The sequence below is a fragment of the Lentinula edodes genome (genome assembly GCF_021015755.1).
Source record: "Lentinula edodes strain Le(Bin) 0899 ss11 chromosome Unknown C8R40scaffold_58, whole genome shotgun sequence".
Taxonomy (NCBI): Eukaryota; Fungi; Basidiomycota; class Agaricomycetes; order Agaricales; family Omphalotaceae; genus Lentinula; species Lentinula edodes.
In genome coordinates, this window is record NW_025764364.1 from 158,621 (window position 1) to 173,560 (window position 14,940).

At 42.4% G+C, this 14,940-nt stretch overlaps 5 protein-coding genes across 5 annotated transcripts; 4 read left to right on the forward strand and 1 right to left on the reverse strand.

The window, feature by feature from the left end:
* The first annotated feature begins 284 nt into the window (after window positions 1-284).
* C8R40DRAFT_753119 (uncharacterized protein) lies at window positions 285-2,598 on the forward strand. Its single transcript, XM_046236114.1, has 17 exons — window positions 285-456; window positions 632-635; window positions 689-717; window positions 773-797; window positions 851-932; window positions 989-1,021; window positions 1,091-1,102; window positions 1,162-1,175; window positions 1,225-1,333; window positions 1,397-1,539; window positions 1,603-1,660; window positions 1,713-1,783; window positions 1,838-1,848; window positions 1,903-1,959; window positions 2,024-2,150; window positions 2,221-2,235; window positions 2,302-2,598. The coding sequence occupies exons 3-17, from the start codon at window positions 689-691 to the stop codon at window positions 2,503-2,505; spliced, it is 990 nt and encodes a 329-aa protein (XP_046080295.1). The 5' UTR covers window positions 285-456; window positions 632-635; the 3' UTR covers window positions 2,506-2,598.
* Window positions 2,599-2,605: 7 nt separating this feature from the next.
* C8R40DRAFT_753412 (uricase) lies at window positions 2,606-4,175 on the forward strand. Its single transcript, XM_046236116.1, has 9 exons — window positions 2,606-2,898; window positions 2,956-2,973; window positions 3,030-3,241; window positions 3,303-3,369; window positions 3,424-3,569; window positions 3,646-3,777; window positions 3,841-3,971; window positions 4,036-4,074; window positions 4,136-4,175. The coding sequence occupies exons 1-9, from the start codon at window positions 2,715-2,717 to the stop codon at window positions 4,167-4,169; spliced, it is 963 nt and encodes a 320-aa protein (XP_046080296.1). The 5' UTR covers window positions 2,606-2,714; the 3' UTR covers window positions 4,170-4,175.
* Window positions 4,176-4,185: 10 nt separating this feature from the next.
* Window positions 4,186-5,750, forward strand: C8R40DRAFT_1131778 (uncharacterized protein). The gene is given in 10 exon segments (XM_046229217.1): window positions 4,186-4,212; window positions 4,228-4,430; window positions 4,448-4,497; window positions 4,529-4,658; window positions 4,688-4,710; window positions 4,791-4,913; window positions 4,942-5,176; window positions 5,256-5,415; window positions 5,479-5,500; window positions 5,567-5,750. 8 exon segments carry the CDS (start codon window positions 4,454-4,456, stop codon window positions 5,691-5,693), a joined length of 864 nt encoding a protein of 287 aa, XP_046080297.1. The 5' UTR covers window positions 4,186-4,212; window positions 4,228-4,430; window positions 4,448-4,453; the 3' UTR covers window positions 5,694-5,750.
* Window positions 5,751-6,321: 571 nt separating this feature from the next.
* On the reverse strand, window positions 6,322-9,092 carry C8R40DRAFT_1131784 (alcohol oxidase-like protein). Its single transcript, XM_046229218.1, has 13 exons — window positions 8,996-9,092; window positions 8,509-8,941; window positions 8,244-8,438; window positions 8,068-8,192; window positions 7,782-8,011; window positions 7,569-7,707; window positions 7,372-7,509; window positions 7,262-7,322; window positions 7,118-7,203; window positions 6,835-7,055; window positions 6,757-6,776; window positions 6,565-6,687; window positions 6,322-6,513 (listed from the first exon to the last, which is right to left on the reverse strand). The coding sequence occupies exons 1-13, from the start codon at window positions 9,070-9,072 to the stop codon at window positions 6,433-6,435; spliced, it is 1,929 nt and encodes a 642-aa protein (XP_046080298.1). The 5' UTR covers window positions 9,073-9,092; the 3' UTR covers window positions 6,322-6,432.
* A 1,544-nt stretch (window positions 9,093-10,636) lies between these two features.
* On the forward strand, window positions 10,637-11,563 carry C8R40DRAFT_1074267 (uncharacterized protein; the record flags this gene model as incomplete). The annotated part of the gene is made up of 9 exons (XM_046226686.1): window positions 10,637-10,677; window positions 10,734-10,746; window positions 10,805-10,859; window positions 10,903-10,904; window positions 10,939-10,963; window positions 11,013-11,168; window positions 11,224-11,306; window positions 11,398-11,456; window positions 11,515-11,563. The coding sequence occupies 9 exons, from the start codon at window positions 10,637-10,639 to the stop codon at window positions 11,561-11,563; spliced, it is 483 nt and encodes a 160-aa protein (XP_046080299.1).
* Between the last annotated feature and the right edge of the window lie 3,377 nt (window positions 11,564-14,940).

Here is a 14,940-nt window from a genome sequence, read left to right on the forward strand (position 1 = left end):
GAGCAAAACCTTTGGACAGCTTTTCGCGTGTTTCTGTATCCCTATCGTGCGAAATGATTTCAACTTTGATTTACGTTTTCTGTATGGTTGTATCGGCCGGATGGAGTTAAGCTCGGAGCGGGGCCACCAACTTCAATAGCACAGCTGTTACGTCCGTCTTTTCCGAGTCTGTTGGCGGTTGCTAATGATATTCTTAGCATACTCCTTCTCTTTCAATCCTCCAAGGTCATCTCTTTTGAAGATTCCGAATGATGCACAAATTGATGATGTGAAGTCTAACCGCACCTCAATATACAATGCTCATGAATATCTATGTCTTGATCGTCGTGGCGCGGAATTTGTTGCCTATGCCGGCGAAGTTGGAAAACACATTTATACTGACTACGTGCTTCGCAAATCGTCGATTCCCACCTCATTATGCCTCCGGCGCCACCCCAGCCTCCCACTGTCGTCCAAGTGTGAGTTTGTCGTTTATCGCCTCACCTTGTATTGACTAGTAGATCAAAGCTATACTCCATTTTTCGTCGGAACGTTTCTCAATATCTTCTTATACGGTGTATGCTTCGTCTCAGCCTTCTCAGCCTTCTCATATTCCAATCTCATGTTTTTCGTTTTCATAGGTTGCCGTTAGCCAGGTTCGTCCGGTCGAAATTCCTCCCGATTATGTTGTTAATTCCGATGTGGAAAGATGTACACTTACTATCGGACTTCGGCAAGGTAAATAAATAATGTACTTTCCCAAGTCAATCTTCGTACTGACAGCGTACTACAGCGATAAACTCTGGATGAAGCTGCTTGTACGATCAACACTGGATTCAATACAAGATCATATCCTTAGTTGTCTCTCTAGGTGCTTTACCTCTTCGTGCTGGACACGGTGAACAGCTTCTGTGATATTGGATTATTATTCGAACCGCTTCTACTCGATTTTGGTGCGTTTCTCCCTCTCCACACGGTTGAATGCCGGCTGACAACGATAATTTCATAGGCAATCAAGATGTTGTTGCTACTTCTCCTTGGAGTGAGTGGGATGGACCCTTCTTCCTTCACGATGAATTTGAAGCTGAATGCGTACATCCATACGATTTAGCTTTACGCCTCGGTATGTGCAAGTCTTTATGATCAGATGACACACGCGCTGATCCATTCGGAATCCTGTAGATGGGATTTCCACTGTGATTAGCCTTCATCTGTGTTCCATATGCGTCTCTAACCGAATACAAGGCTCTTATTTCTACCCCGGTGCAGATTTTCATGGCTTGGCGCATTAAAATCATCATGGAGACAATCATACCAACTGTGATCATTAGCATACTCGCAATATCGTCACTCAGTACGTGCTACCCACCAGTTCAATTTCGCGCATGTTAAGTACTCATGGTTCTGTTCTTACCAGCTGGTAGCATCTGGCTTGCAATCGCTGTTTCCAACACTCCCCAATACGCCGAATTCGGTGATTTTCGGGCGGCACCTTCGCTGTGGCTCATCAGCTCCGCGATTGCCGATATTGCTATTGCGTGTTGCCTTGTATATGGTCTGGTATGTGATATTATATCGTTGAAACTACGAAACACACTCGATTGATCGTTATGACTGGTTTAGGCAAAAAAGCGTACAGGCTTCGCTGTATTGAATGATCAGATAGATCGAATCATTCGTGGTAAGCCTTTGATTACTCGTCGCGTTTTACCGTTCATATATCATTATCGTAGTCACCGTTCAGACAGGATCTCTTACCGCCTTGACAGCTTTGATAGACGTCATCGTCTTCTTGAGTGTTCCAGTAAGTACTTTAACAGTGGTGCTCTCTCTGTATTATCTCAATCAATTCATATAGGATACTACGATGTGGGTGATACATTGCGGTTTCGTGTTATCCAGGAGTGTTCTTACCTTCAGCAGCTTTTTCGCATGGGACTTGGCGCTTTCCAAACTGTACACAACCACTCTTCTCAGCTCGTCAGTCATACAACGTCTTTGAAAACTCAGTTCCTTTTTCACTCCCCTGAAAATTCATCGACAGGTTGAATTCACGCGCGTCAGCGAGAAATGCTGATAGGAACAAAGCAAACGAGCCCAACGCTCTCTTCTCGAGCGAAACCTCTTCACATTTGACCTTCAACCAACAAAATGCAAGAGTTTCGAGATATGTAAGTGGTGCCTGTTATAGTTCCTGTATTCTTAATACCGTTGTTCACCACGGTGTCCTTTCTCTTGCAGAATCCGCCGGCGCAGGTACGCTAGCTAGAGTTGCATATCAAACGGGCAGTTTATATTTATCCGAACTGGATTGATTTATAGGTACCAAAGAATACGGATGGGTTCTCGGAGGATCATTACGAGCTCTCCTCTCGGTCTCAAAGTCCCCCAAGAAGGGAGCGGGATAGATTAGGGTTTCGTGACCCTGCCCCTCCTACAGATTTCAACGTCTTGGTTTCGCGCAGTACTATTAGCGATAATCCTGACGATGCTATTTATCCTCCCCCTAAAAATGTAACCCCCTGATGTAGATGTACTTCATTTCATGTAAAAATAAGAATGTACATACATTGTACTGCTGATATTTTATTCAATTTCGGAATCGCCGCGGACAAGCCGAGCTTATCTTTTATCTTACCGACAGCGATTGTCGAGCGCGAAGCGAGACCGTTCCAGACCGTACAACCAGATACAAGTTCTAACTCGAACGCCCATCATCTCAATCCACCCTCATCATGTCCGACCTCGCATATCTTTCTTCTGCTCGTTACGGCAAAGACGCTGTCCGTGTTTTCCGTGTCGTTCGTGAAGGATCGACGCACACAGTAGTTGAATACAACGTGAAAGTCTTATTGGAAGGGGACATTGAAGTCAGTTATACCAAGGCAGATAACAAGGTCATCGTAGCTACAGATAGCAGTGAGCTAAGTTTCTCGTAAAATCGTACACCCAACTCTCATAGTCCATGCCTTGCAGTCAAGAATATCACTTATTGTAAGAACATCTACCTATCTGTTCTTCGGTTACGGTGCTTATCGTATGATCAACAGATCTAGCCAAGGTGTCCCCCCATATCCTAGTTCCCGAGCGGTTTGCGGTGCATCTAGGAACCCATATCGTCAGCAAATATGCCCATATACATAAAGCCTTTGTCGACATCGAGCAACTGCGATGGAGTCGGATCGTTGTTGGGAAGGACCGCAAGCCTCATCCTCATTCATTCTTTAGAGACGGAGATGAGAAGAGGTCGGTGAAAGTTGAGGTCAGAAGTCAGACTTCCGTTTATGCGCAATCTAGGTATCTAACTGTCAGTCTACCTTTAGATCGATGGTACTGCCGGAAAGGATAAGATTCAAGCTCGTGTCAGCGCTGGAGTGAATGATTTACTGGGTTTGTGGACTGATCTCCACTAATACATTAATCTCTTGACGCTTGGGTTAACAGTACTCAAGTCTTCCGGATCTTCTTTCACATCATTCATTCGGGATGAGTATACGCTGTTGAAGGAGGTTGATGACCGTATCTTTTCCACATCGGTTGATTTGAATTACACCTTCGCCCCCATCAGTATCTCCCCTCCTAAAGACGAGGTAAATATATCCACCCTTGTGTTCCCCTTAGTGCATATCGAGCTCACACATTGTCATTGTCGTTATGGTTTCATAGAAAAAACTCGATATCGTTATCCCGGCGTTAGACCAAGCCGAGGCAGGAAGCGTCTGGGATGCCACTGTTCTGGATAGGGCAAGGACCATAACCCTCGAGGTCTTTGCTGAAGACGAGAGTGCCAGTGTACAGGTGATTCTTTCTCTCTAGCTGTATCTTCGAGGTTCGCATTTCATCGAGCACGCTCCTTCACAGGCGACTTTGTATAAAATGGGCCAGCGAATCATCACAGAGAACGCCGGTGTTCAGACTGTTAGCTATGCTCTTCCGAACAAACACTATATTCCAGTGGATATGAGATACATGGGGGTGGATAATTTGACTCCGTGCGTCATATGCTTCTACCTTGGCTGACGCTCCTCTTATCTGAAATCGTGTTTCCTCTCTCAGAGTTAAAGCGGAAGTGTTTCAACCGGTTGCAGCGCCGAGGTACGATTAAATCCTTCTCGATCCGTAGACGATTATAATTGACGACGACTGGTTCAAACAGTGGGTTAATCTCAGCAACTGTATCGCGAAAGTAAATGCTCGTAAACTTACAGAACTTTTGGAAAATGTACAACGTTGTCATGATCAATCATCAATGTATACGGAATCTTATCCCTGGGTCGAGCGGTCGCATGATTTTTGTACGGTCTGTCTACTAGCGGTCTGCTCGCTGTTCGTCGCGTCACACGGTAGCTCACCAGCTGGCCAGTGGCAGCACCCAACGTTGGCGAGATCATAATCAGCATTCGGTTATAAAGACGTCGAATTCTGGTGACGAAATATCCCAAGCCTATCCTATAGTTTCTAGCCCGATTCGAGAATGCGTCCTCCCTTCGATTTCTCATTCTCCGACTTCCTCGTTTTGTGTCTACTAACCTTTATTCTGGACTCACAGTCTTTCTTCTTACCGACAGCCTCAGCACTCTCCCCTTAACATTCCGTGTAAAGTCCAAAAGCCCGCTGGTCAATCACCATTAGAAGGATGCCCAGCTGGCACGATATACATATGTCTCCGCCGATACTGGGTGAGAGTTCGTACGCGAAATTTACAAAGGTTCAGGATGCTGTCGAGTCCCTGTGAGTGAAATTCTGTTCGTTCGTCTCTGTGAGGTGTCGTTCTTGTGACTTGCGATGCCGATAACTAGTTATATATATAGAACAGACGACGGAGAACTTACTGTGATTTTGATTGGGGAAGGACGATATTTCGAGACGGTGAACGTGACCCGATCATCACCTCTGACTATCCTCGTTCGTCTTTACCTTCCACATACACAAGAGTCATACTAAACCCATCCAACCGTGTAGGGTTAACTCCCTTCCTCATATTCCACACCCCATATCCACCCCGTTCGCGAATGCTAGTCAACCGAACCTCGTCCAGATATTCAACTCTGTTTTCGTCGAGAACGGTATCGACGATGCAGCTACAGCAGTACTTACCGTTGCTCCCAATGGTGCTGGAACCACTGGTGCACCCGCACAGGGTGTTTTCGGAAACGTGAATTTCAAGATGTATAATGTCGATATCCAGAACAGAGCCGTAAGCCAAAACTTCATTCGTCTGATTTCGCTTTCAGTACTTTCAGATGAACACGGATTGTGGTTTCTTCCGTCCGTAGTCGTTAACTTTTGCCATTTCGCAAGCGCTGGCTATGGATATCTCGTATGCTAATGCGTCGTTCTACGGATGTGGGTTTTCGAGCTTCCAGGATACGTGGTATACAGGGAAGAATGCGAGTACATATGTGGTTGATAGTGTGATCTTTGGGCAGACGGATTGTATGTATCCTGAATTCAGTCGCTCAGCGAACATGTTTTCAATCGTTATTCGTGTTGATTTAGATTTATTTAGGTTTGGTACAGCGTGAGTATGGAAAACCTGGAATACCCGAATCGGACCTAGCCAGGATGATTTAACTATCCTATCCAGATCCTATCCTATCCTGAGATCTTACATTATCACTGATTGTAGATGGGCTTTATTCCCACCACCCTACCTAATTACCACACAACATGCTCAAGACATTGCTTATTTAATTTCCTGTATACTTATGTAGGGTAAATAAACCGCCCAATGTCACATTGAATAAAATCAGTCCCACTTTCCTTCTACATTCCCCCCCTTACCCCTTGTCCCCACCACACAGCCCCCTTTGCTCCAGCAATGCAATCCACCCATCAAAAATTCACCCCAGGAAAAATGAGAGGAGAGTAAGCTTATACCTCAATCTAGAACATAGGTGTTCAAAATAGCGGGTGTATCACATGAGGGGTATGAAGATGCTCTCGATTGGAACAAGGAATTGCAGAAGGATTGCATATGACAGATGCTGCCTGCAGGGACAGGAACACTTATCTACATGCTTGGCCTATTGAGTATAGGCACTGATGATGTTGAAATGTAGTTATAGGGTGGTCGTGCGCTGTTGTGGAACTGGTGAAAAAGAGAAAGAGCTGAGTCAACAGCCGCAGGCTATGCCTGATTGAACCAAACACACACAAGTGACAAAAATTTTTGAGCTCGGTCCCAGCGTGTTTTCAACTGTTGCAAGTTGTTTGTCTGTTAATCTGAAATCGACATCTATGTAGTGTCATGATTATTTCCTAATTGTTGTACCTAGGTACTCCCAGTGGTTTACTGGAGAACTTCCTATGCATTCTCTGCAAGAGCATATTAAATTTCATGCAAATCACATAGACCAACACATAGATCACTTAATCTTAATAGGGTCTATCACAATCCGATCTTGTGTATTATTTGGGGAAAACATCTAACCATGATCACTTCCCATTTAATTAAACGCCTTTGATTCCCAGTTCTTCTGCTATAATAACTGCCGCCTTCTCTCCAATCACAACTGCAACAGAGTTTGTGTTCTAGATGTTCTGATGAGCAAAAGAGTTAATTAGGAAAATAAGTAAATGTACCGAATTAACATTAGATGGTGCGATGGAAAGGTCCGCAATTTTTAGTCCTTGGATCCCGTAAACATTGAGATTGCTGTCAACAACACCACCCATTGCCAATGGTTTCATGGGACATGTACCCAGCTACCAGGTGTGTTAAATTTGAATCAGTAGGATCCTACCTGTCACTATCACAAAGATAGAATAACATACAGAGTGCCAGCTTGTTTGAACTTGAGGGAATAATACCAAAATTAGCACAAAATTAAGCTAATTTGTAAGGTCACGAACCGAATTGTCTGATATTCTGATCAATGGCTGCATCATCTTCCTTGGAATAAACAATCTTAGGTGCATCTATAGCCACGGGGCCCACATCTGTGAGCGTCGCCAAACTATCTGGGGAAAATTGGGGGTGAGCAGGAGTGAGAGCCCCCACATGCACAGGCAATCGTCGAACAAGTTCGCGCCCTTTTTTGTAACCCCATCGCAATGCGGCAACATCAACAAACCTATAAACATTATTTAGAGCCTTAGTTCATGGTCTATTCTGATCAATTTAATGAACACGTACTTGGTGAGGAAGCCTGAGTCAAAGTTAGGAGGTGCATAAGGGTCTTCTGAAGTTATATGGAGGCTTCCTTTAGACTCCGGATACCCCTACGAATTGTCATTGGAGCCGTGTTCCTACATAATAACATATCTGTCAGTGACTCACCAGGACAATACAAAGACATGAATAATTTAAATGAGGTAGTTGACTTTGATCACCCCCAAGTCTTGTATCATTGGGTTAACAAGATATTGTGTAGGTAATATAAATCTCACCCAGCAGATGCACATAACCAAAAGAGTGGCTTGTCAGGATTGTTTGCATAAGCCGTTCTGAAGTGTTCTGTAAATTCAGGTCCCAATTCCTCAAGCTCTTCAGGCAGTGGTCGCATCTTGATAACACCGTCGACGCCACTGAAAACTCCCTTTGAATTAATAATTTGTTGCATTCAAAAGAGCTTGACATGACCTACTTTCCACTCATGCGCCCACTTCCATCTCTCTCCCACTGTGCTACTAATTTTGGCCAAAGTTCTGTATCCCGGCGGTAGAGAGGATCATAGGTATCTGTGTTAGGATCTACAATATATGGTGTCACATAGAATGGATGATCTGTTTTCAGTCGAGAAAGCATATGTCATTAAATATGAAAGTTAATCATATGAGATTGAAGCTAGATGGCATACCTTGGTAATCTGCTCCAACACCAGGGAGCTCATGGATAATAGGAATGTTTGCCTTTTCCAGAACATCTTTACTACCAATTCCAGAACGTTCTAGTATCAATGGCGATCCCATTGCTCCAGCAGCAATAACAACCAATCTAGCAGCTTGCACAGTGAGAATATCATCGGTTGATGATGGGTGTACACTTTTGTTGAATATGTATTCCACCCCTGTAGCCCGACCAGTGTTACTAAAATAATGAGTCACACAACTTGTTCAATGATAGATCACCACTAGAACACAAACTTGATAATGATACGCTTCACGAGACAGTTGTCAAGGATTGTCAGATTGTCGAGTCCTTTATTGTATACATAATGATGTGCTACATCTGAGCGACGGCCACTTTGTGATATCCACTTCGGCATATTCTGTTTCCAGGATGTTCAACCAAAATATTGAGGTGCACGAGGAAGCCTCACATAAAATACATTGATAGACTCTTCATTGAACCCATTCCCTTCATTGCTAAGAGGTCGGGATTGCTCAAACTTTGGGCCAACATCCAAGAATTGTTTGCCAATGTCCATCAATGCTCCGGGTCCACCAAAGGAGACCTTGAGTGGTCCATTACTACCATGAGTGGGTTTGTTCAGGTCGATTTCATATGTTTCGGCCTACATTTTATCATATATGTTCAAATTTTATAGTAGGTCAATGTTCAATGCGTCAAAGATTCAAAACAACCTTCTGGAATAAGGGAATAAGATCTGTCGAATACCATCCTGGGTTCCCAAGTTGGCCCCAAGCATCTAGATCTGATGCTGCAGGGCGGTTGTAGAGTGCGAAATTGATAGACGACCCCCCACCAACACATTGAGCTGAAGGAACAATAACTGATCTTCCGGCCAAGCTCTGTGAGGGCCGGGATTTGTAGAATTGCATAGTCTGGCTAGTGGGTGCAAGATGTGTGATGGCCTGCCCAGGCTGAATATGTTCCGCCTTATCCTTTGTTGAAGGGCCACTCTCCAGAATTAGGATTTGCAGATTGGGATCAGCAGCTGCAAGTCTCCCTGCTGTGACACATGCTGCAGTCCCGCCACCAGCAAAGATTACATCATATCTAGCTCTTAAGCTGGCAGGAAGTGCTGGAGAAAACACCGGAGTGGGCATGAGTAGACTGTTGTACCAGGAGATTCAGCATGTATTTTATAGAACTAGCATTTGGGCGCACCATATAGGTGGTAAATTTACCACGAAGCCATTTGATCTGCCTGACCAATGGGCATGTATCGTGCCATGCAGGTACATCGTTCCATCATGATTGTGATTTGGGGTTGTGGGCCACTGCATATATTAGTTATGATCTGATGATCTGTCCAAATAGTAAACAATGAGCACGCTTCGTAACACCTTTCCATCATGATTGTAACATGCACATGCATAAGTCCTGTGGTTTTAGATAGATTTACATTGGGCTTACACGGAGTTGATGCTTACTTCAACGTCGATGAAGAATGTTTGCCAGTTTGTAATGTGAATCTTGCAACAATTTATGCTTACCTTCCGAAAACTCCCATTCATCCAAAAATTACTACTTTGGTAGATTATTTCATCATTTTTTTCTTGTTGGTCTGAACTGGTTCTTTCAAGGTGAATTCTGGCTACCTAAATTTTTTGAAGGTATATATGAATAAGGTGAATATCACGAGGTCCTTGTTCGCACCAAATGGCAATCAAAAGTCGTGAGTTTTTGTGATGGTAGTGTCCCAGTGACACAAATGTGCAGTGCCTTTCGGGAATTCCGGCACACTGGTTTGCAGCCTTTTGCAGCCTGATGCAAATGTGCAGTGCTTTCGGGGTTTCCAGCACACTGCTCAGACAGGACTCCTGATTTGCCCTATGATCCCATGTAAAAACTTTCTTATGCTGCCAGGTTACTATCTGGGTCTCTTCCTGAAGCACACTTTCTACATAGAAAGGGAAATGAGGTTTCATATTTAACTAAAATATTCACTTTCAGACTCAGGGACTGCCGTGCAGGGCATGGCACTAAAGGATTTTCTATTTTGAATATTACTCAACAACACGGAATTGCACATCGCCAGTAGTGTGGGATTGTGAGCATGCATCATAATGTGTATGTACATCTTTCCATCGTGATCATCATTTTCTTATATAGACGGCCATCGGGATTTTCTTGGGATTGTGATCATATTACATATGATCTGCTGATCTACCTAAATTTTACATACATCGGTACATCTTTCCATGTTGTAACGTGCCATGTATACATCAGTCATCTGTTTTCATCATTATTGCGATTTTCTTATGTAGATGGCCATGCATTTGCATTGTTCGGGATTAGCATGCATCATGTCACAAACGTACATTTCTCCATCATGATTGTGATTTTCTTGGACAGGGGTTCATATTCAATTGAATTATCCCCTGCACAAGGTGCAAATCATTGTAAGCTTTTGCAACATCTCAAACATTTATGGTAAGCCAAATAGCCAATATCTACCTTGTTTTCATAGATATTTTATTTCATGCAAAAATCACAAAATTGTTGTGTGTTAGAAAATTTGCAATCCGTAAGTGGCAGCAATCTCCGGAAATTTACGCTCTGATCTTAAGGAATTTTGTTATTTTTGTGTCTCCTGATAGTCCGAGTAAGTAAAGCAATGTATTATGGCTGTACCCTACTACCATATGGTCCATACTCTGATCATCAGGTCATCTTTGACATGCTGTTCAGCATGCCCCACTCCTAGGGCCTTGCTCCACACTGTACAGTATGATAGCATCAAGCTGAATGACCGTGAAGTATAAAGGACTGTGACCGGTGTTGCTCTCCATTCAAACTCAAGACATGACTTTGGCAGAGGCTCCCCAGTTGAATATTGCAGCACTGTATATTAATTTGTTTTACATGTTTGGCATACATTTGACACACTTTTCTCTGATAGCACCGGTCCTTATGTGGGTCGTTGCAAGTTATTTGTCCATGAGCTGTTGAATGCTCAACATTATCCTCTAGATTCTTGGAGGCCTCCTTTCCTATGGGTTGTTTGGGATACTGATTGTGCAGATATGTGAGTTTACATAAAATTTCATATCCTCTTCATTGTAATTTAGGGGTCAGTTTTTTACCATTATGAACTCAGCAAACAGGACTCAATATGGTTGAATATCTTTGGTAAATTGCACTCAGTCTACTCTACACATCCTGATCCGTGTTTTTTCAGTTTACATACTTGCGTTGTTTGATCTGGGTGTCACAATTATGTGGACTGTATTTATGTGGCAGCTTTTTGCTGATAATTGGGGTCAGCTTTCAGTGCTCTCAGCAAGGGGCGGTATATCCAACACTGCAGCGGCAATTCCTCTTCTATCTGGAATTGGTGGGTGAAGTACATCCTATTGTGTTTTTCAACTGATGTGACATGGTATTGACAGTTGCCAGTATGGCCCACTGCTTTTATGCTTGGCGTGTCTATAAACTTACAGACTCACTGCTGCTTCCTGTTCCTATTGTATTGGTGGGTTGTCACTTCCCCTACATTTGTCAAAGACTGGTCATTGAGCAATTCCAGATATCAATGACCACATGCGCAATGGCTGGTTATGCAGGTATTCATGGGGCTCAGATTGGAGCTTCTCATTTCTCAGAAATGGATGCTGAAGTATCAGTGAGTGAAGATATAAAATTAGATTTATCTCATAATGTATACACATAGACCTGGTTAGGGGGAAGTACTGTCTGAGACTTCCTCATCACTTCTGTCTTGGTGTTTAAGGTAGGTGTTCCACTGGATTACTGGCTGACTCATTTAAATTTACTTATATCTCAATAAAGCTATTCTCCCATGGAAGGCGCTCTATGTCACCTGTGACCCGCAGTATGCTATTCCGCCTCATTACTCTGACTGTGGAAACTGGACTAGTGACTGCCCTCACAGCACTATCAGAACTGTTGCTGTTCATTATTTTCCGCACAAATAATCTACACTTCATACCGTAAGTTTGCTCCTTGACCCAATCATTGTACTCATGAAATTTCAAAGGCTACTTATGTTGAGCAAAATGTAAGATTGTCTAGTCCAAAATCCTGGATGCCACGTCAATGAGGGATTATTATAGGTACTCAAACTGCTTATTAGCCACTCTAAATGCAAGAGTGGTCATTCATCCTGGGACAGGAGATAACCAACATCCTCTTTGGATTGATCTTGATCAGCATAGAACTTTCTTTGGAAGTATATCATCTTCCTTACCTCCTCAGGTTCATGTTGATCGTTCAGTGCACCGTGATCATGACATTGAGCTACAAATTGTTCTATCACCAGTGAGTACCACAAGAATATTCATACAATATCTGATTTTATTGAAAATATAAAAGCAGGGCACCTTTCCTGATGATAAGGCTAGCATTTCTGCTACAGGCCCATGAAGGCCATTAGCACATAAGACTGTGTTGTTGTGTATAAACTTGGCTCCTATTTTGTTGTACAATTATATATTCTCTGGCAAGCATTATTATGTATTTCACATACTCGGTCACTGATTGATTTTCTGAATGACACCAAGCAGAACTTTTGCACTGGCCCTTGATGCGCTTGAAGGAGAGCAAATGCAATTGAAGTGTCCACTGTTATGAATCAGTAGCTGGTGCATATAAATATTGCATTACAAATGAATCATGGCCTTTACAGTGCCACTGAGACCATTCTTTGTAGCACCCAGAGATGGAAAGATATTACATTAGACAATTGTAACATTAGTATCAGCGGAACCATGTAAAATTGGTAGAGCATGTTGAATGCAGCTATGCAGTTCACACACCACTAATATGATCATGTGTTATACTATGTCATATGAAGTCATATGTAGTCACCGACTCTGAAAGAGGAGGTCCTTGTAGGTAGCGATCGGTAATCTGGCAGGAAATTTCCTTTTTTGGATGTATTAAAATCGGGTCTGTAGATCGGAATGCAAAGCTGTAGAAACACAGCTTTAGTTATATCAAGGGTGTTTTTTTGGGGGGTAAAATGCATTGGCATGACTAGGCATGACTCCATTCATTTGGCCAGCATGAACCAAGTTTGAGATTAAATGTTGCTGTAAAGCAGTATTAAGAGTCATATTATGAGTTTTCAAGAATATATGATCATGTAAAACAAGATTTGACTTACTGCAAGTCATTGATGACTGAGTAATATTTTGAATAGAATTTTGCCGCCATAAGATATGTAATGGAGTATGGTTGTGCAGAGAAACATGTATGTTGAGTCAGTGCAACTGATGTAATGAGTCATTTTGAGTCTTTGAAGGGAAGATTAATATCACTAATATATTTTGAAATATCCAATATGCAGGTTTGTTGAAAGTCATTTTTTACTGAACTTAATTTACAGTTGATATTGTCATTCAATGTCTTGAGTCAATCTGTGATATTGATAGGGGGAGTATATATAGCTTCATCAGAGTGTAATCTATTGTCTTCAGTCATAGTTTAGAGGCAAGCTCTGCTCATGATGTATCACTATCCCCAGAGCTGTTTCTGTAGATATTGGGACTTCTCAAAGAAAATGCAGTTGTGGCTCTGGTTTTAAACAGGATCCGGACATTGGTTTATGGTTAATGGTATAAATCAGTTTCCAGTTCTTCATTTGTTTGCATTGGAGTAACATATACATCTGCAAAACCTGTATTTTCGGCTAAGGGTCTGAAAGCGGTCAAGAGCACTTCCCAGCAGTGAAAGCACCTAGAGCATGTTGCTTTTGTTGCTTTCAGCACTGGGATCTGCTGGGATCTGCTCTCAGCCCTTAGCCGAATATCCAGGTTTTGCAGATGTACTCAGAGTCTATTTTGGTATCAGCAACATCCAGCATTTTTGTTAGGTCACTCATTTTATCCAAGACAAACTTGTTGCCACATCTGCAAAACCTGTATTTTGGCTAAGGGTCTGAAAGCAGTTGAGAGCATTTCCCAGCAGTGAAAGCACTCAGAGCAACCTGCTCTCAGTGCTTTCAGTACTGGGATTGGCTGGGATCTGCTCTCAGCCCTTAGCCAAATATCCATGTTTTGCAGATGCCAAGAGACAGGAGTGTTACAAAAAGTTCCATTCTACAGTGTCTTCATGCAGAAATTTGTTGCAAGTTCTGGAGATTCTGTCATTATCACCTTTTATCAATGATATATCCCTATATTGTATGCCTAAGGCAGTAAAGAATATTGACAAGTTTAATGTTCAATGTATTTTCCCTGATTGAGAATGTACAGTACTGCTTTAGCAAGTATTTGGGATTTGGGATTGAATCACTTGTTTGTAGGACAAACTCACAGTGGGTATGTCAGAGTATGCACAAGATTGATTTCAGTCTTTGTCATTTTTATTCTGGTGGGATTGTTATATTGAATAATTTACACAATATATAACTATCAATTAAGATGAAAATAGTACAATTCACAATGCATTGTTGAAGCTGAAGCTGGCAATAAATAGTCCATGTCTTTCATTTTTGCATATATTTTATCTGAGGTGTTAAGTCAACTTAATCTCAGTGGGTGGTGTGGCAGCTGTGGGTACCTGTTAAGTCAAGTTAATCTACTGCAATTAATCTATATGAATATACTTCAAGTTTACCTCAGTTAGCAACTGAGGGAGTTGAGTACTCTAAACAGTGTGATCTATGTAGAACTGCATAGTATCAAGTAATAACACTGTCTCTCAGTTATGTGGGTCCCCAAGTGGGATCACAGCTATATCAGTATGTACAGAGTATGTTCCAACATGACAAAGTTACAAGTAGCCTTTGATAATTCTGCATTCCACTATGCTGCACTCTGTTTCTTTAGTTACTATGGCCACAAAGGATCAGCGGTGCAGTGGCCTGCAATTGCATATACAAGACCTAGTCCTCTATCATTTCTGATCATCATTTTGGCAGTAAAATCTGAAGTACAGTAGGAATGCCCAAGATAATTTGGTGTGACAAAATTCAGGGACATGGGCCACTAGCGCAGATCTTGGGTAGTATTACATAACACCACCACAGGTGTATCAAGGACTCTGTCAAGTCCATGCCTCGGTGCCCCGCTCTGCCGCTCAGTGTTCCAAGATCTACCATTGATTGTAATCTCATCCTTATTGTTCTTTCTTGCTACACATTC